Here is a 19,398-nt window from a genome sequence, read left to right as displayed (position 1 = left end):
GAAAAGTCAGTATTGTAATAGGTTGCCAGATTTTTATTCTCCCAAATATGGACATATTTTGTTGAAAGACACCTTCCAACTCTTTTCTAATTTCTCAAATAAAGCACGCTGTCACATTTGAAAGGACAAGCTCTGCCAGCCTTTAACTCTGCGTTTCATGACAGAACACATCCTTATGTTCACCTGGTCATTCACTCAGCCGCCATTTATTCATCACACACTACGTGCCCTGCTCTGGGGTCTGTGGCTGCAACAGTGAACAAAGCAGAAGGAACGCCCTTCAGAGAGATTATATCCTAGTGTGGAAACAGACAAAATACAGAGGTAAGTGAAATGCTGAGTAACTTGGACAGTGTTAGTGCTAAGAAAGAAATAAAGGTGGAGAGGGTAGCTAGCTTGTGTGGGGGAGGAGCTCCCAGTCTTGTAGTTCTTGTTGAGGGCCCTGGCCTGCGGGAGAGGAGGGGAGAGACAGAAACCAGTCATGCGTAGCTCTGAGGCTGTTCTGTGGACCTTCCCTTTTACTGTGGATAAGATGGGGGGTCGGCATCACGTTCCCCTCAGGAGTGACATGATCCCTCTTACTCTTCCAGTGAGCAGACAGCCTGTGGGGAAAAGGGGCGGCACACTGGCAGAAGCAGGGAGCTGGAAGCTCCAGAAGAGGCTCCAGTGAACCAGGCGGCACGAGAGGAGATGCTGAGAAGGCGTCAGACTGAATTCATGGCGAGCAGAGCCAAGAGAGGAGGTGTGGAGTGAAAGAGGACATCAAAGACAACTGAGGAGATTTTAGACAGCACATTGGATGGGTGGAGCTGCCACTGGCTGAGACAGGAAGCTTGCTCACAGATGTACTTGAAGAGAGAGAAGTTCCAGGCCTGAGCCCCGGAGCACAGTAGAAAGAATAAAGATGAAGATGAGAAGGAACAAGCAGACGAAACCAAGAAAGAGCGGCCAGTGAGGAAAGAAGAAGGGGTTCTGAAGGACAAGACAATACAAACTTACCTCAAGAAACAAGAGAAAAATCAAATAAATAACCTAACTTTATACCTAAAGCAACTACAAAAAGAAGAAATGAAGAACCCCAGGGTTAGTAGAAGAAAAGAAATCATAAAAATTAGGGCAGGAGTAAATGAAAAACAAACAAAGGAGACTATAGTAAAAATCAACAAAGCTAAAAGCTGGTTCTTTGAGAAGATAAATAAAACAGACAAACTATTAGCCAGACTCATCACAAAAAAAGGGAGAAGAATCAAATCAACAAAATTAGAAATAAAAATGGAGAGATCACAACAGACAACACAGAAATACAAAGGATCATAAGAGACTACTATCAGCAACTATATGACAATAAAATGGACAACCTGGAAGAAATGGACAAATTCTTAGAAAAGTATAACCTTCCAAAACTGAAACAGGAAGAAACAGAAAATCTTAACAGACCCATCACAAGCACAGAAATCGAAACTCTAATCAAAAATCTTCCAACAAACAAAAGCCCAAGACCAGATGGCTTCACAGGTGAATTCTACCAAAAATCTAGAGAAGAGCTAACACTTATCCTACTCAAACTCTTTCAGAAAATTGCAGAGGAAGGTAAACTTCCAAACTCACTCTATGAGGCCACCACCACCCTGATACTAAAACCAGACAAAGATGTCACAAAAAAAGAAAACTACAGGCCAATATCACTGATGAACATAGATGCAAAAATCCTCAACAAAATTCTAGCAAACAGAATCCAACAACATATTTTAAAAGATCATACATCACAACCAAGTGGGCTTTATCCCAGGGATGCAAGGATTCTTCAATACTCACAAATCAATCAATGTGATAAACTACATTAATTGAAAGATAAAAACCATATGATTATCTCAATAAATGCAGAGAAAGCCTTTGACAAAATTCAACATCCGTTTATGATAAAAACCCTCCAAAAAGCAGGCACAGAAGAAATATACCTCAACATAATAAAAGCCATATATGAAAACCCACAGCAAACATTATCGTCAACAGTGAAAAATGGATTTCCCTTAAAGCATTTCCCTTAAGCATTTCCCTTAAAGTCAGGAACAAGACAAGGGTGCCCACTCTCACCACTACTATTCAATCTAGTTTTGGAAGTTTTAGCCACAGCAATCAGAAGAAAAAGAAAGAAAAGGAATCCAGATTGAAAAAGAAGTAAAACTCTCACTGCAGATGACATGATCCTCTACACAGAAAACCCTAAAGACACCACCAGAAAATTACTAGAGCTAATCAACGAATATAGTAAAGTTGTAGGATATAAAATTAACACACAGAAATCCCTTGCATTCCTATACACTAACAATGAGAAAACAGAAAGAGAAATTAAGGAAACAATTCCATTCACCATTGCAATGAAAAGAATAAAATACTTAGGAATAAATCTTCCTAAAGAAACAAAAGACCTATACATAGAAAACTATATAACATTGATGAAAGAAATCAAAGATGACACAAATAGATGGAGAAATACACCATGTTCATGGATCAGAAGAATCAATATAGTGAAAATGAGTATACTACTCAAAGCAATCTATAGATTCAATGCAATCCCTATCAAGCTACCAATGGTATTTTTCACAGAACTAGAACAAATAATTTCACAATTTGTATGGAAATACAAAAAACCTCAAAAAGCCAAAGCAATCTTGAGAAAGAAGAATGGAACTGGAGGAATCAACCTGCCTGACTTTATACTACAAAGCGACAGTCATCAAGACAGTATGGTACTGGAACAAAAACAGAAAACCCAGAGATAAATCCATGCACCTATGGACACCTTATCTTTGACAAAGGAGGCAAGACTATACAATGGAGAAAGTGAAAACTGAAAGTGAAGTTGCTCAGTCCTGTCCGACTCTTTGCGACCCCATCAGGCTCCTCCGTCCATGGGATTCTCCAGGCAAGAATACTGGAGTGGGTTGCCATTTCCTTCTTCAGGGGATCTTCCCGACCCAGGGATCGAACCCTGGTCTCCCACACTGCAGGCAGATGCTTTAACCTCTGAGCCACCAGGGAAGCCCCCAGTGGAGAAAAGACAATCTCTTTAACAAGTGGTGCTGGGAAAACTGGTCAACCACCTGTAAAAGAATGAAACTAGAACACTTTCTAACACCATACACAAAAATAAACTCAAAATGGATTAAAGATCTAAATGTAAGACCAGAAACTATAAAACTTCTAGAAGAAAACACAGGCAAAACACTCTCTAACATAAATCAGAGCAGGATCCTCTATGACCCACCTCCCAGAGTAATGGAAATAAAAGCAAAAATAAACAAATGGGACTTTATTAAACTTAAAAAGATTTTGCACAACAAAGGAAACTATAAGCAAGGTGAAAAGACAGCCTTCAGAATGGAAGAAAATAAGAGCAAATGAAGCAACTGACAAAGAATTAATCTCAAAAATATACAAGCAGCTCATGCAGCTCAATACCAGAAAAATAAATGACTCAATCAAAAAATGAGCCAAAGAACTAAACAGACATTTCTCCAAAGAAGACATACAGATGGCTAACAAACACATGAAAAGATGCTCAACATCATTATCAGAAAATGCAAATCAAAACCACAATGAGGTACCATCTCACACTGGTCAGAATGGCTGCTATCAAAAAGTCTACAAACAATAAATGCTGGAGAGGGTATGGAGAAGATGGAACCCTCTTACACTGTTGGTGGGAATGCAAACTAGTACAGCCACTATGGAGAACAGTGTGGAGATCCTTAAAAAAGCTGGAAATAGAACTGCCATACAACCCAGCAATCCCACTGCTGGGCATACACATCAAAGAAAGCAGAATTGAAAGAGACACGTGTACTTCAATGTTCATTGCAACACTGTTTACAACAGCTAGGACATGGAAGCAACCTAGATGTCCATCGGCAGACAAATGGATAAGAAAGCTGTGGTACATACACACAATGGAATATTACTCAGCCATTAAAAAGAACGCATTTGAATCAATTCTAATGAGGTGGATGAAACGAGCCTATTATACAGAGTGAAGTAAGTCAGAAAGAAAAACACCAATACAGTATATTAACAAATATATACAGAATTTAGAAAGATGGTAACGATGACCCTATATGCGAGACAGCAAAAGAGACACAGATATAAAGAACAGACTTTTGGACTCTGTGGGAGAAGGCAAGGGTGGGATGCTTTGAGAGAATAGCATTGAAACATGTATATTACCATGTGTGAAAGAGATCACCAGTCCATGTTCAGTGCATGAAACAGGGCACTCAACACCAGCTGTCCTGGTACACTGAGACAACCCTGAAGGAGGGGATGGAGAGAAAGGTGGGAGCGGGGTTCAAGATGGGGTACACATGTACACCCATGGCTGATTCATGTCAATGTATGGTGAAAACCACTACAATACTGAAAAGTAATTAGCCACCAATTAAAATAAATAATTAATGGAAAAAAAGAGAGAGAGAGAACATGTGAGAGTGAGAGGTCAACCAACCACATCACAGTGTGGGAGGGAGCTGGGAACTGACGACCTGGGGCGACAGTACAGAGATGAGAAATGAGAAGCACAAGCGAGCACATCAGCTGAGCGAGCGCATCAGCTGAGCGAGGCTGGAGGAGGAGGCACTGGGGGCTTGAGAGGGAAGAGGAAAGGGCACTAGTTAAAGTGGGAGCAGAAATTCACCAGGAAGGCATGGCATGGAGTCCAGGCAGCATAAACGTGCAGCTGAGATTTGAGATCCTGGATGTAAAGTAAAGCCATTCGTCCCAGCTGGGAGTCTTCCCCAGTAGCACAGAGCCACACTGGCGCTGCAGGGGCAGGAAGGTTAGCTCAGAAGAAGCAGGACAGGGGAGGTCCTGACCTGTGGTGGGAAGAGAGGGTGCTGAAGACCTAACAGTGATGGGATCCAGGCGGTCCAAGGATAAGCCAAGTCAGGGCACTAACAGAGAGAGAATGGCCAGAGGGTGGAACCACCCTGTGTGTCCATGTCCAAGTAGAGCGGTACAAGCTCCCCAGGAGCGGAGGTGGTAGATAGCACTGCACCATCATTTCCCTCTCCAGCAACCCAGGGCCACAGGGACCAGCCTTCTCCTCCAGCAGCACTGCCCTCCCACAGCATGAATACCAGGCCCTGAAAGCCACAGTTATGTCCCTCAACTGTCTCCCCTGGCCTGCCTCCAGTCACTGCCAAACAGCAAGCATTACAGGAACAGAAACCATGTCATGTTTTCCTGATATTCCAGGCTACTGCCTTGATTCTAGACTCCCGCTTGACACACTGTTGCTAAGCAGTAATACAGCTTTATTAAAAGAAATTCCTTTGCCCAAACATCAAAGTTATGACACAAAGAGAATCAGGCATTCACTGGAGAATCAACCTCAGGAAACACCTACAGGGTTATCTACATGGCGAATGTAAAATAACAATTTTATCCAACGTTATACTACAGTATTAATTTTCAGAAGATTTTGATTTTTAGATTCCCTAAAATGCTTTTCAAATTCCAGCACCAATTTTACCTCCATTTTCTGAAAATCAGCCTCGTTTACCCATCAAACATAAACGAACAGACTAGTGTCCCTGATCAACAGTCTCCCTCTCCATTCATGAATCCTTACAGTTCATTTTTTTGGTAGATGAGAAAATGGAGAGGTGGAGAGGGGGACTCCATGGGACTCCGAACAATCAGTCTCTAAGTGTCAGCACACCCAGCTGTGGAGCCAGGCCCCAGCCAAGTGCAATGAGAAAGGGGAACCGCTCAGTTACCAAAGCCTGACAGGTTTACTATATATAAGACTTAAGTCTTTAAAATGCAAACGTACTTATTTGACTACAGCAAACTCTTTTTGCAGTCATCTGCAGGAGATGCAGAGGAAACCTCGTGACACAGTTGTGCTGCAAAGAGTGGCTGGTCTGGACCAGAGCTGCAGGAGCCATGTGGTGCCAGAGGTGCCCAGGCAACGTTACAGCGTGGGGGCCTGGGCTCCCAAGCACATGCTCTCACCAGGCCCACGTCCTGAGGCGGCCTTGACGGAGAACCACCATCCACGTGCAGGCTCTGCCAACGGCCACCCCTCCTTTTCCCAAGTACCTACAGAAGTTCCATAAAATCTAAAGTTGTTTCACCATTAATTTAACTATTTTCTTACAGTGATATTTGGAGGGTCACATTTTGATGCTGACAGCAGCACTGACAGGTAATAAAGGCACCCTCAATCACAAAAGTGGCACCTTTTCTTTCTCTGAGGAATGTAATTCCTCAGCAATGAAAAATGAACACAGAACTGGACTTACCCGTTCCATAGCTGCATTGTGATATGGGAGCTCCTCCTCACTGCAAAGGAAAAACAGTGGGTGTGAAACAGTTGAAATCAGGGCAAATTTTTTTTTTAAAAATTATAAATCTGTAGGTACACATGATGTCCAACCATCGACCTGTCATCACAAGAGTTATGTAAGCTTCCATTCCACCACATTCAACATGAAACAATGAGCTATTCTGTAAACAGGTTTCCCAGGTGGCTCAGTGTTAAAGAATCTGCTTGCCAATGCAGGAGACACAGGTTTGATCCCCTAGAGAAGGGAATGGCAACCCCACTCCAGTATTTTTGCCTGGAGAGTCCCAAGGACAGAGGAGCCTGGAGCGCTACAGTCGATGGGGTCGCAAGAGTCGCACATGACTGAGAGACTTAAATAACAACATTCTGAAACCACATCTCCTGTCTTCAAATCTCTAGGCCCACTCTGCCCAATCTCGTCATCTTTAGCCACAGGTGGCTGTTTAATTTTAAATGTCAAATAAAATGAAGTCAAATTAAAAGTTCAGTCATCAGCCTCACAAGCCATAACTCAGCTACCACACTGAACAGTATGGATACAGTGAGAACACTTCCACAAACGCTGCAGAAAGTTCCACTGGACAAGACTGCTCTAGTCCAGGGGTCAACAACCCTTTCCTGCAAAGGTAAATACTGAAACAGCAAATATTTTAGGCTTTGTGGACCATACAGTCTTTTTCGTAATTACTCAACTCTGATGTCATACTGTGAAAGCAGATGCTGACAGCATGTAAACCAGGTGTGGGTTAGATCCCATAAAACGTTTACAAAAACAGGTGGAGAGCTGGATTTGGCCCACAGGCCATCATTTGCCAACCTCTACCCAAGACCATCACCTCCACTCTCTGTCTCAAACTGTAGCCCGTAACAAATGAGTGTTCAAAACAATTAGTATAAGGAAATAAAACTGCCTCCCATAGATTTAAGAATTAAAAAGAAAACTTAAAACTTTTACTCTGTAAACAGGCAAAGCCTCGTTTGTCAAAACTTCAAAAAGAATAACTTTTTAATGTCCAATGAAAGATCAAATCCATTTCTCTGATACAGTAATTTTGTGACATCACCTTCAATATCAAACATTCAGAGACTTGTATTAACTGTCAGTAATGTAAAAACAACTATTTGTACTATCTATAAACAGTGTTATGTGCTTTGAGTTGTTCTATCAGTGGTACTGATGTTTTGACAAATGAGTGGAAGTCACTCAGTCACGTCCGACTCTTTGTGACCCCATGGACTGTAGCCTGCCAGGCTCCTCTGTCTATGGAATTCTCCAGGCCAGAATACTGGTGTGGGTAGCCGTTCCCTTCTCCAGGGGATCTTCCCAACACAGGGATCAAACCCAGGTCTCCTGCATTGCAGGCAGATTCTTTACCATCTGAGCCACCAGGGAAGTCTGGTTTTGACAAGATTATACATATTTTTGCCTTTCTCTTCATACCAGATAGTAACACTTTTAAGAACACAGCACATTAGTATACAAGAGTCCAATGTTTTCAAAAGCATTCTTTTGCTACTCTGAAGAGTTCTTAGATAAAGCATAAAGCTATAGCAACAAAACTGACCACAAAATGTTAAGAGCTGAAGAGATCTCAGAAAGCTAGTACAACCCCTCATTTCACAGATAAGAAAACTAACATTTTCACTCAGTCACCATCACTTACCCTAATACAGAGATGCTTAGTATTATCTAACCCAGTGGGTTCAAACTTAGATTTGTATCTATATTCAAATTGCACAAGAGTGTATGAAAAACAGGCTAAGAAATCAATTCTCAAGAAAAGAAATTTTGAAGATAAATATAAGTTGCTTTTTTATAAGTGGCTACTCATCTTTTCCTTTTGAAAATAGCTTTTGTTATGCTCTTAGTCTAACTTTCCCTGCTAATTTGTGATCTGATTACTGGGGTCAGTGCTGTATGAATGGCACGCATCCATTCTTCACTGACTAGCGGAAGGCGGCCTGTGGACATCACTGGAACATACTTGTCAAGTGATGGGGTCAGCAGGGCCATCTTGAAAGAATAAGGACATCTGGCAAGCTCTGGGTGCACCAAGACTGGGATCTCTTGGGTGAGTGGGCTGCCCTGGGCAAGAGCAACCTGCTGTGTGGCTGACTTGAGCATATCCTAACAGTGAACATTCCTAACTGCAAATGAAGTGCCATGTCTGGCTGCCACCACAGGTCAAGTTCTTCAGGGTCCTCCCAATCACTAGACAAGACTAACAGGCCTAACTGTGCCTGCTGTCAACACTGAACCAGAACCAAGCATTGCATGTGTCTATGGAAAGATGGGAACCATCTGCTCAGGCTACGTGGTCTGCATCAGGCAGAGCCTAAAGAATGAATCCACCTCTGGCAACCACCAATATGTTCTCTGTATGGATGAGTTTGGGTTTTTCTGTTTTTAGATTTCACATACAAGTGAGCATTTGTCTTTCTCTGACTTATTTCACGTAGTAGAGTTCCATCAGGGTTTATCTCTGTTGTTGCTAGAATTTGTTGTGGTAGAATTTCCTTCTTTTATGGGTGAATAATATTCCACTGTGGATAAACATCACATTTCCATTTATCAGTTGATGGACATTTAGGTTCTTTCTGTGTCTTGGCTACTGAGAATAATGCTGCAATGAACACAGTGGATGCAGATGTATATTTGAGTTAGTGTTTTCATTTATTTCAGATACATATTCAAAAGTTAAAGTTGCTGGATCATATGGCAGTACTATTTTCAATTTTTTTGAGAAACCTCCGTACTATTTTTCATAGCAACTGTATCGATTTCCACCAATAGTGGGCAAGGGTTCTCTTTTCCCCACATCTTTGCCAAAACTTACTTCTTGTCTCTTTGCTGATATCCATTCTAACAGGAGCAATGTGATACTGCACTGTGATTTGTATTCTGCATATAAGTTCAATAAGCAGGGTGACAATATACAGCCTTGACGTACTCCTTTTCCTCTTTGGAACCAGTCAGTTGTTCCATGTCCAGCTCTAACTGTTGCTTTCTGACCTGCATATAGGTTTCTCAAGAGCCAGGTCAGGTGGTCTGGTATTCCCATCTCTTTCAGAATTTTCCACAGTTTATTGTGATCCACACAGTCAAAGGCTTTGGCATAGTCAATAAAGCAGAAATAGATGTTTTTCTGGAACTCTCTTGCTTTTTCCAAGATCCAGCAGATGTTGGCAATTTGATCTCTGGTTTCTCTGCCTTTTCTAAAACCAGCTTGAACATCTGGAAGTTCACAGTTCACCTTACCTGGATCTATTTGTTTTTTCAATCTGTTAGTAAGCTTAAAGGAATTACTAATTAGATTGTATGTACTTGTGGTTTTTCAATAGTTCAGGTTGAGTATTTCTGTAACTATGAAACTCCAGTACTTTGGCCACCTCATGCAAAGAGTTGACTCATTGGAAAAGACTCTGATGCTGGGAGGGATTGGGGGCAGGAAGAGAAGGGGACGACAGAGGATGAGATGGCTGGATGGCATCACTGAATCGATGTACGTGAGTCTGAGTGAACTCCAGGAATTGGTGATGGACAGGGAGGCCTGGCGTGCTGCGATTCATGGGGTCGTGAAGAGTCAGACACAAGTGAGCAACTGAACTGAATTGATGAGATAAAGTTTCATTTGGAAACATAAAAGTTAACTAACTTGTTAAAATCAGTTAGCTCAATATACTGACTAAATTTCACTTCAGATTTTGTAACAAATTTTGTCTTAGATTAACACTAGTCAAAATTAGTCAAAATTATTGGATGGGTAGAAGGAGTTCTCAAGGCCCTGTCATTAAAACAGATACTCTTCAACAAAAACACCATTATTCTGGATTTTAAGTATTTATAGTTATCCCAGGGACAGGGGAGCCTGGTGGGCTGCCGTCTATGGGGTCGCAGAGAGTCAGACACGACTGAAGCAACTTAGCAGCAGCAGCAGCATACTAAACTTCAGACAATGTATGCATGTTTTTAAGAAGTGGTTGAAAATCTGAGGCTTGGTATTATCTTTTTCTGTAAAAGTTTCCTTGTAATTCTTCTATTAATAACTTGTGGCCTAAAAGCATTATCTATCATTATCCAAATACCAAGCATTCTTTGTTGAGCAGTGACTATTTTTGGAAAAAAAAAAAAAAGTTGAAAGTTCAAATGCTGAAAGTCCTCTAAGTTCTTAAAAAAGCTGGACTTCTCCACTCTCCAGATGCATCACAGGCACATAGCTGGGGACAGCTTCCCATTTCTGCATGCTAAACAAAGATGACCCTGTTCCACCAGCAAGCCAGGCTGGTTTGCCAACAGTTTTTATATTTATTGTGAAATCTGCTATAAAACCAAGTTAGTCCTGTGCCGTGTTTGTTAATTATGGTCATCCTTCTTCACATATAACAAGTAATTTAACTTACAAAAACTGTCATTATACATGAAGTCAGCAGCCTTCAGAGAAGGCTACAAAGTTACTTTGTACCATTTTATTGATATTGACACTTAAAACCCATGTTTACCATAGAACCAATAAAAAACTACAAAGAATTAAAACAGCAGCAAGAAGCGCTCTTTTGGTGGAGGTCTGAGAGGGAGCGAGGTCTAGACGCCTGCGCCAGGTGGCCTTACTCAGTAGCACAGAAAAACCCAGCTTACAGTGACCAGTGACCAGAGGCACCAGCAGCAACCTCGGAACAGCGTCTCACTGAAACGAGGCGCTGTACCAAAAATCAATACTTGTGTGAAATTCCATAAAGCACAACATCACACTAAACCCCGTTTCTGTGTTCATCATTTTCCTTCGTAAGGCCTGCTTTAGGTTTGCATCACAGAGTAAATAAAAAATTCAGTGGGCTGGCCGGAAAACTGGTTCGGCCTTGTTTCCAAAGACTGGGTGAGCTCACCACTATCTAAGCGTCCATCTCAGGAGAGGAATCATTTCAAACAGGCCCCCTTCTTAGGCATTCTTCTTTTCCCCTTTAATTTTCTCCAGGCATTTCAAAGAGCTTCACTGATGTTTCTCTTATTAAAACTACAGAGGAGTAATAGTAACAGGCAGTAGAATGCAGAAGTTCCGAACTCAGGCTCTGCCGTGAGCTGCCGAAGTCAGTTCCTCGGAGCTGACATTTACTGCAAGCAGAACCTGGGCAAGCTGTTTGACCTCTCCGTGCTTCCGTTCATCTTAAGAAAGATAAAAAGAGTACCTATGTGTAACAGGTTTAGAAAGGAATAATCCACGTAAACAGCTTAGAACAGTGCCCAGCACACAGTAAGTGCTCAATAAATATAAGCTAATATTATTAAGGTAAATCACTGGTCTATTTCCCACTACAGACAAATGGACCTGAGCACAGAAGTGAAAACAAATCTGGAATAACTGAGTGTGATTTTTAGATTGCCAAATACAGGTTAGGCTTCTGGGCCAGAACCTAGTAGGTAACTCCCAGGCCCTTTTGTAATGTAAGAGGTTTTCATTTGTGTCAGTGTTAATTGCTCAGTCACGTTCAACTCTTTGTGACCCCACGGACTGTAGGCTGCCAGTCTCCTCTGTCCATGGAATTCTCCAGGTAAGAATACTGGACTGGGTTGCTGTGGGGAGACAGCAAAGTAACCAAGATGGCATGTTCAGGCTCTCTCGCCCAATGTTTTGGAAATAATGACTATGTAACAGCTGAGATCATTTATAGCACTGAACATGCACGTCAGGAGGTACTGTATGCATACATGAGCTAGGAAGCAGCAGCATTTAGTGCTGTGTCATGGCTGCGTCCGTTGGGTCCGCCATGAGAGGGGAGAATATAGCGTGTCTGCTGCTATGGCTGCTGCGTCAGCCAGGAGAGAGGTTGTGTTGTGTTAGGTTATGCTATGTCTGTTGCATCAACCATGAGAGGGGAGAATAAATGTGTCTGCAGTTCCTACGGCTCCTCGAGTCTTCTTACAGCCTCTTAGCTCATGCCTTGCCTATCCTGGGTTCAGCGAACAGTATGCACAGTGAGATACAGCAAGATAGTTGCCATCCCTTCTCCAGGCGACCTTCCCGACCCAGGGATCAAACCCAGGTCTCCTGCATTGCAGGCAGATTCTTCTACCTTCTGAGCTACCAGGGAAGCCCTTTTCATGTTATTTTGTACTGTATTAGACTATTTTTTTCATAAAAACATCTTTTAGAGTGGTTCACTGCCATCACAAATACTTGGAGAGGTCAAAAATCAGCTGAGTTGTAGCCTACCTTGTGAATCAAAATCTGAGATAGAACCCAGAAATCTATTTAAACAAACAAACATTCTCCGGCTAATTCTAACATGCAGGAAATTTGGGGACCCAGTGATCTTATGGTGCCCAATGCTCAAAGTGTCCTTCAAACAGCATTCACACACCTCAGAATCGCACATGAACCCACACAAGGGTAAAAATCACCTCCTGCCTCATTTGTGGCCAAGTCTGCTTTACTTATAAAAAAGTGAAAGTGGGGCTTTCCTTTAAGAATAGTATTTTCATCATAAAGACTGCTCTCATTGGTCTGTTGAAATTCAAAGTCTTCTAACTGCAACTACTCAGGAGAACATTTTGGATATGCTGATATCATTAGGTAGCATAATAACACCTGAGGTTTGTCTAGACCCGTAGGTAGCATTCTGTCATTTTATTTCTTCAAAGCTTCAAGTAGCCCTAAGTATGCAGGCAGTTAATGATTTCTGTTTCACAGATAAGGCGTGAAATGGTTAACTGAGACCAGCAAAGCCAGAAGAACAGCACACATTGTCTAACTCCCAGAACAGTTTCTGTTTGCTTGAGAGACCCTGAGAAAAACATGATACAACAAAATATTTTCTAAATGCAAGAAAACTGAACAGAAAGGAAAAAGAAGGTCTGAGTACTATAAAGTTACTCCTAGGAACCTCCTAAGAAATTTTATTTTTTCTTCAAAATGTAATCATGTGTCATAAAATAAAAATCCCTGGCTTTTTCTTCTTCATAACAAATGAGACTGGGGAAAATGTGAATAAGTGGCAAAGGTAATTAATAAATTGTATGGAACCAAACGAACTATAGAGATGTAGCAGAGTCCCTAGCCTGGCAATCTAAACAAAGCTGGAACCAGAACCCGCAGACTCCTATCAGTGCAGGACAAGGGTCAAAACCACTCTAACTACTTTATAGTGCTCCAGACCTTTCTCAACTCTTTGTACAACAAATTCAGGATAAATGGAATTAATTTTGAGAAGCAATAACACAAATACACTTCCAACCGTAAGGAAGATCAATGGCATTTCATTCCATTGCTCATTTTTAGGCTGCATAACACTGACGTTCTGACTGCTAATTATTTTTTAAATGCACTTATATAAAATAAAATGCCTTATAATTATTTTCAAAATACAAGTTGTTATTGATTTCCATTTAATTCTGCTAAATTATTAATACAACTCATTTATTCCACTTAATGTTCTTCTTAAAACACAATGAATATTAAGGATTATATTCTTAGCTATAGTTCAATTTCAATCATTGAGGGTAAAAAATGCCAGGAACTTAAGAAAAAAAAAAAGAAGAAAAGCAGGCTGCAGGACTAATCCTAGAGTCTTAATCACAGCAATGCTATTAAAAACAAAGAAAATCAATGCAATAGGTGACCATAGAAACATAATTTTAAAAGTCAGCTTTCAAACTATGCAACTTACTGTAAGAAGCCAAATCTATCCGTGACTTTGTAAACAAGGTAATCAGCATCTTCCCAAGGTTCAATCTCTGCACCTTCTCGTCCCTATAGAAGGGGACAAAGAAAAGTGTTACTGGGAATATATAAAACTGAATAATTTCTTTAAAAGACCAAAAAACAAGGGTTAGAAAAAACTATGTCTCGCCTTTTCATCCTAACTTCTCAGAAAAGCGGACCACCTACTTTGCCTCTCTTCTTCCCCACTTCCCTCCTCCACTGGCCCTAATACTATCCTTCCCAAGGTCAAAACGGCCTCCCTCCATCAGATCCATGGACACTCCAGCCTCCTCATCGAGTGAACTGTTCGGGTGCACTCATCAGTGCTGCTCACGCAACCTCACGGCACCACCATGTCCTGGCTCTCCCATCCCTGCCCTACTACTCCGCGCTGGCTTCCTCGTGGGTCCTTCCTGAGTGCCGGTGGGCCCAGCGCTCTGTCCTCAGCCCACTGCCCATCACAATCCCCTCTTGAGCTGTGAACACCAGCACTGATGAGAGCAGGAGCCCCAGAAGGGTCTATCCCATCCCTCACACTTCACACTCGGTACCTGACCGTCTCATGGAACCTCCACCTGAGGGTATTTACAACAGCCAGTCAGCTCACTCGCTCTACTCCACAAACGTTGAGAACCTTGTGGGCAAAGCATCCCTGTAACTCTTATTTGTACAGTGATTCCCCAAGGCCTAGCATGATATCTGACCTGGTCACTTAGTGTTAACTGCAGGAAAAAAATGCACACAAGCATGAATGAATGATGGTTCTATTCATTTTAAATTAGTTAAATAGTTAAATAAATTAACTAGGTTTCTTGCAGAGTATGCTAAAACCTAGTCATAATAATAGGAAACTGTGTCTGATGTTTCAAACAAGCAACTTAAAAACAAACTCTGGGAACAGATTGTTAAGTTGAGCCCTGCCTGCATGTTCCTGTAGGGCACAGTCCAGATGGCCTTCTATAATTTCATGTTCCTGTTATTCTCACAAATCATCAAAAACAACAGACACAAAACTACATGCAACCAATATAAATATAAAACACGACATTTATAGATCACAGCTACAACTCATTATAGATCTCAAGAGATAAAAGGTACTAATAAGGACATATGTAAATTGTCAACAACTGTGATATTCTGGGGCATCAAAAACCAGATTCCACAACTAACTTGAGGATAAAAAGCTAGAGATTATACTTCATGTACCAATTCAAATTTCAGATCCATGTTTTCTACTTTCAATATCACATATCAATTAAATAAAATAGGTATTTAACTCTATATACTAATGTAATCAAAACATTTATTGAATACCTACTATGAGCCAGAACTGTTGTAGGTATTTAGGATACAAAAGCAAATCAAACAAGAGAAATTCTTACCCTCAGAGAGTTCACATTCTAGGAAGGCGAGCAGGCAACAAAATGTAATAAAAAGTATGCTGACATTTTAAAAGCTATGGTGAAAAATAAAGGAGAGAAAGGGGACAGAGAGAGCCAGAGGATGGAGGGGGATATTCAACAGTGTGGTCAGAGAAGAGTTCACTAAGAGGCAGCATCGGGGCAAAGAGAAAGAGGAGGCGAAAGGGCACGAGGATATCCAGCACACAAGTGCTCCAGGCAGAAGAAACAGCCTGTGCGAAGGCCCTGAGACAGGAGCAAGCCTGGAAGAATAACAGGCGACCAGCGTGGCTGGAGAAGAGGGACGGAGGGAGAGAAACTATGGAGGCAAAGCCAGAGAAATTAGATGACTTCAACAGTCATAGGAAATAAACAAACTGCCACTGTAATTTAAGCCCTCCAAAAAGCAAATCCTCTTCTATTTATATTTTTGAAAATAGAAATTAATTAAAGAGTAATGATGAATACTTACTCTGTCATATTTAGCAACTATTTCGGCTCGCTCCTGGGCAAGTTTAAGTGCTACATCCTGGTTTGAATCTGTGGAGAGACCAAATTTCAGTGAACTGTTGTTTAAAGATTTATAAAATTAATTAATCATAAAACTAAGACAAAACAAGTGAAAATAAAACAATAAATTGATGCTGCCTAAAATGACAAATCAGCAAAAATCAAATAAACTTACAAGGGTGAGTTAAGTATCCATAACTATAACTTTGAAATATCTACATATCTACTATTTTGATGTTACATACCACCCTCAAAAGAAAGCAAATCTGTTAACACAGCATTAAGTTAGGGGATATGTAAATCTTATCCCTCAAGAGTTATATTTGGATCTAATTTCACAGAAATAAGAATTAAAGTAGAAACTGGAAATGAGAGTTCTAAGTTTTCAGATGAAATCCACTTGGGTAGGTGATGAGAAGAGCATTCAAGAAGGCTTTTAAAAATTTAAGTAATTTACTCACAAAATAAACTAATGCAAGATAGAGTTTAAGGGTTTTAAAAATATATTTCTCTGACATGATGAATATAATCATTTCTTTACATTTAGCCTGAGGTCCCCCTTATCAACTGTCCCAACTATTATCATAATGTGCAGTTTTACCACAACACACACCCTTCTTTCTCATTACCCATCATGTTCTCTTTCAAAAACGTAAGTCTGACAATGATTAGAGATCAAAATATGAAATAGTATGGATATGATTACACACCCAAGTCCCATAAATTAAAAGATCAATGACCAGCTATATATAAAAGGCACCTCTGGTCAAGACGGAAAACAAGCATTCCAGTGGAAACTGGGCAAAGGTCATGAGCAAGAAACTCACAGAAGCAACAACAGCAGAGACAAACCTGTTCTCAGGAAGCGCCCGGCAGACAGTAAGATCCTGCCAGCAGTGATCTTACATGCCTTATCACACTTAATTCCGGGCTTTATCCTGTTAATTCTATTACACAGATGAAAAAAAAAAAAAGAAAACAAAAAACAGGGTTTAAAGATTTTAACCGACTTGTCTAAGGTCACACAGCTAGTAAACAGCAACAACAGGATTCAGAGGATATTGAATCTACAGCCCATAATTTTAACCATTACTCTATTAAATGATCACTGAAAGACACAAAAAAGGATGTCCAGTGAAATATGGCAGATGGGACACACACTTTTATATCCATTCCTCCTAAAACCCCACTAAACTGACAACATGGGGTTCTTTAAATCTTGGCCCTCAGGGGCACAGCAATGGAGGTTCCAAAGAGGTGAGGGTGGGGTTGAAAACAAGTAGTTGACTGAAGAAGCCAAGTTCCTAAGAGTTGAAGGGAGGCATGTGTGTATGTAAGAGGCTGAGTGCGGGGAAGCCATCCTCGCCCTCCAAAGCAGGAAATCATGAGATAATGACTAAATCTGCAGAACAGGAAGTGGTAATATAGGCATGTTATCTAGTGCTTTGGAAGTAAATAGAAAATCAATCAGCTGGGACTGGAGAGCAGTTACTTCTATGGGTGGGCAGCCTGGTGGGGAAGCGTGTGGAAGTGAGCTTATTTTTCAAAGTAAGTTTTACAGATCCTAAATCTTTACACCAAGTAAAGTTCTGACAAAAATAAAAGCTAATTTTAAAAGCCAAGACATGCAGGGCGGGGCCAGGGGGAATCAAGTCATTAGAAACTAAAGAAATGCAAGTTTTAAAATACCACTTTGCACCTATCTCAGACTGACCCCAAAACGCACCAATATTACTCAGTCTCGATACAGTGTGGGGCGATGTGCCCTCACTGACACTCGGTGGACTCACAAATGTATCAACTCTTTCTGGAAAGCATCTTGATAAAACATATCAAAAATCTTCAAAACAGGCATCTCCTTTACCCAACAGTTCCACCTCTAGGAATTTATGACAAGGAAATAATCACAAGGTTGTTTATAATAGTAAAAACAGCAAAACAGAAGTCTGTCAATTTCTTAAAGCTTATTTGGGGGAAAAAGTGTTTATGCCACCGCTTTTCTCAAAGTGTCAATTGAGAACCTTTGCGGGAAATGTGAATAAATAACACAATGGTCCAATAAAATGGTTTTCAGTAAACTAATGCATCCCAGGTGGCACCAGTGGTAAAGAATCCACCTGCCAGTGCAGGAGACCTAAGAGATGCAGGTTTGATCCCTGGGTCAAGAAGATCCCCTGAAGGAGGGCATGGCAACCCACTCCAGTATTCTTCCCTGGAGAATCCTATGGGCAGAGAAGCCTGGCCAGCTAAGCCCATAGGGTCGCAAAGAGTTGGATATGACTGAAGCGACTTGGCACACACAGGATGCACTCAGAAGTCTGGGATACTCAGCTCAATTATACACATATGAATTATCTTATTTTAGACTTAGGAACCTTCCTCAACTCCTTTCTCCCTCTTCCTTTACCCAGTTTTAACCCATTGCATTCATATACCCACCAAAAGGGCAGGGGAAGCAAATGAACAGAAAATAAACTCAAACTAGGAACCCTGACCACACAGTAAATTCCATTTCCATTATCAGAACAGCTAAGCATGAATTTCTATGGTGACTGGGCAAAATTCAATAAATGAGGGCTTTCTCGGACGTATTTTATACCAGTCCCTTATTTCTGCTACTAGTCCTAGGAATCTCAACTATATTTCTAGCTTAACAATGAAAAGTTTAATAAAAGTATAAAGGTAAGAACTGGGAACAGTATAGAGCTGGGAAATGAAGATACAAAATATCCCAAGAAAACATCTTTGTGGCTGTAAGATACTATGCTTTACATGGATCCATCTCCAGTCTAGAAATTTCTAGAAAGGAAAACCTAGCCAATAATAGAGGCTGTACTGGAACTGGATGAAGCTGTGCTCTAATGTTATGAAAGAAAAATGACCAAAATGATTAGCGCAGCTGATTCTGAATCAAGTAAGTGCTAGTCTTAAATTCCTTTAGAAAGCTCTTGTTATTTCCCCATGAGGAGAAAAATCTGTGGTATTAATAAATGTAAAAGAGAACAGATTTAAAGTCAAACTTATCTTATAAAATATAGCCAAACCTGCTTCTTTGAAGAGACTAAATGGAAATGCCAATCTTTCCCGACACTCAGTTTAGAGACATCATTTAAGGCAATCATCTTTCCAGAAAGTAGTGTCCTTATGCAGAATTCACTGAAGTTAAATTATGCTGCACACTGTCTTATCTACAGTTGAGAAGTTTATTAAGAATTATAATAGAATAATCCCTATGGTTTTGTTCTGATTGCTTATTTAGAAATTCCACTGCAGAACAAAGAGTTTGCCCTAAAAACACTGACCACAGAGGGCACGGCAGCCGTCTTGTGCCTGCAAGTGTGCCCCGACTTCAGGCGACCATTAAACAGCAGCAGTGGTCCCGGGCACTTACACCACCAGTCATCAAACAACAGAACTACCAGAGTAGTCAGCTCAAATGCAAACA

General features: G+C 40.9%; 1 protein-coding gene across 12 annotated transcripts in view; it reads right to left on the bottom strand.

The window, feature by feature from the left end:
• USP6NL (USP6 N-terminal like) overlaps window positions 1-19,398 on the bottom strand; it is a 139,518-nt gene that overhangs the window by 41,206 nt on the left and 78,914 nt on the right. For all 12 annotated transcript variants that reach the window (XM_070800729.1, XM_070800736.1, XM_070800731.1 and 9 more), the window contains 3 exons: window positions 15,916-15,983; window positions 14,009-14,091; window positions 6,303-6,342 (listed from right to left, as the gene is read on the bottom strand). In XM_070800729.1, coding sequence (XP_070656830.1) covers window positions 6,303-6,342; window positions 14,009-14,091; window positions 15,916-15,983 — 191 coding nt within the window. The remainder of the gene's footprint in view (window positions 1-6,302; window positions 6,343-14,008; window positions 14,092-15,915; window positions 15,984-19,398) is intronic.

This window comes from Bos indicus, chromosome 13 (genome assembly GCF_029378745.1).
Source record: "Bos indicus isolate NIAB-ARS_2022 breed Sahiwal x Tharparkar chromosome 13, NIAB-ARS_B.indTharparkar_mat_pri_1.0, whole genome shotgun sequence".
Classification (NCBI taxonomy): domain Eukaryota; kingdom Metazoa; phylum Chordata; class Mammalia; order Artiodactyla; family Bovidae; genus Bos; species Bos indicus.
Note: the sequence above shows the minus strand (reverse complement) of the source record. Positions and strands in the feature narration are given on the sequence as shown.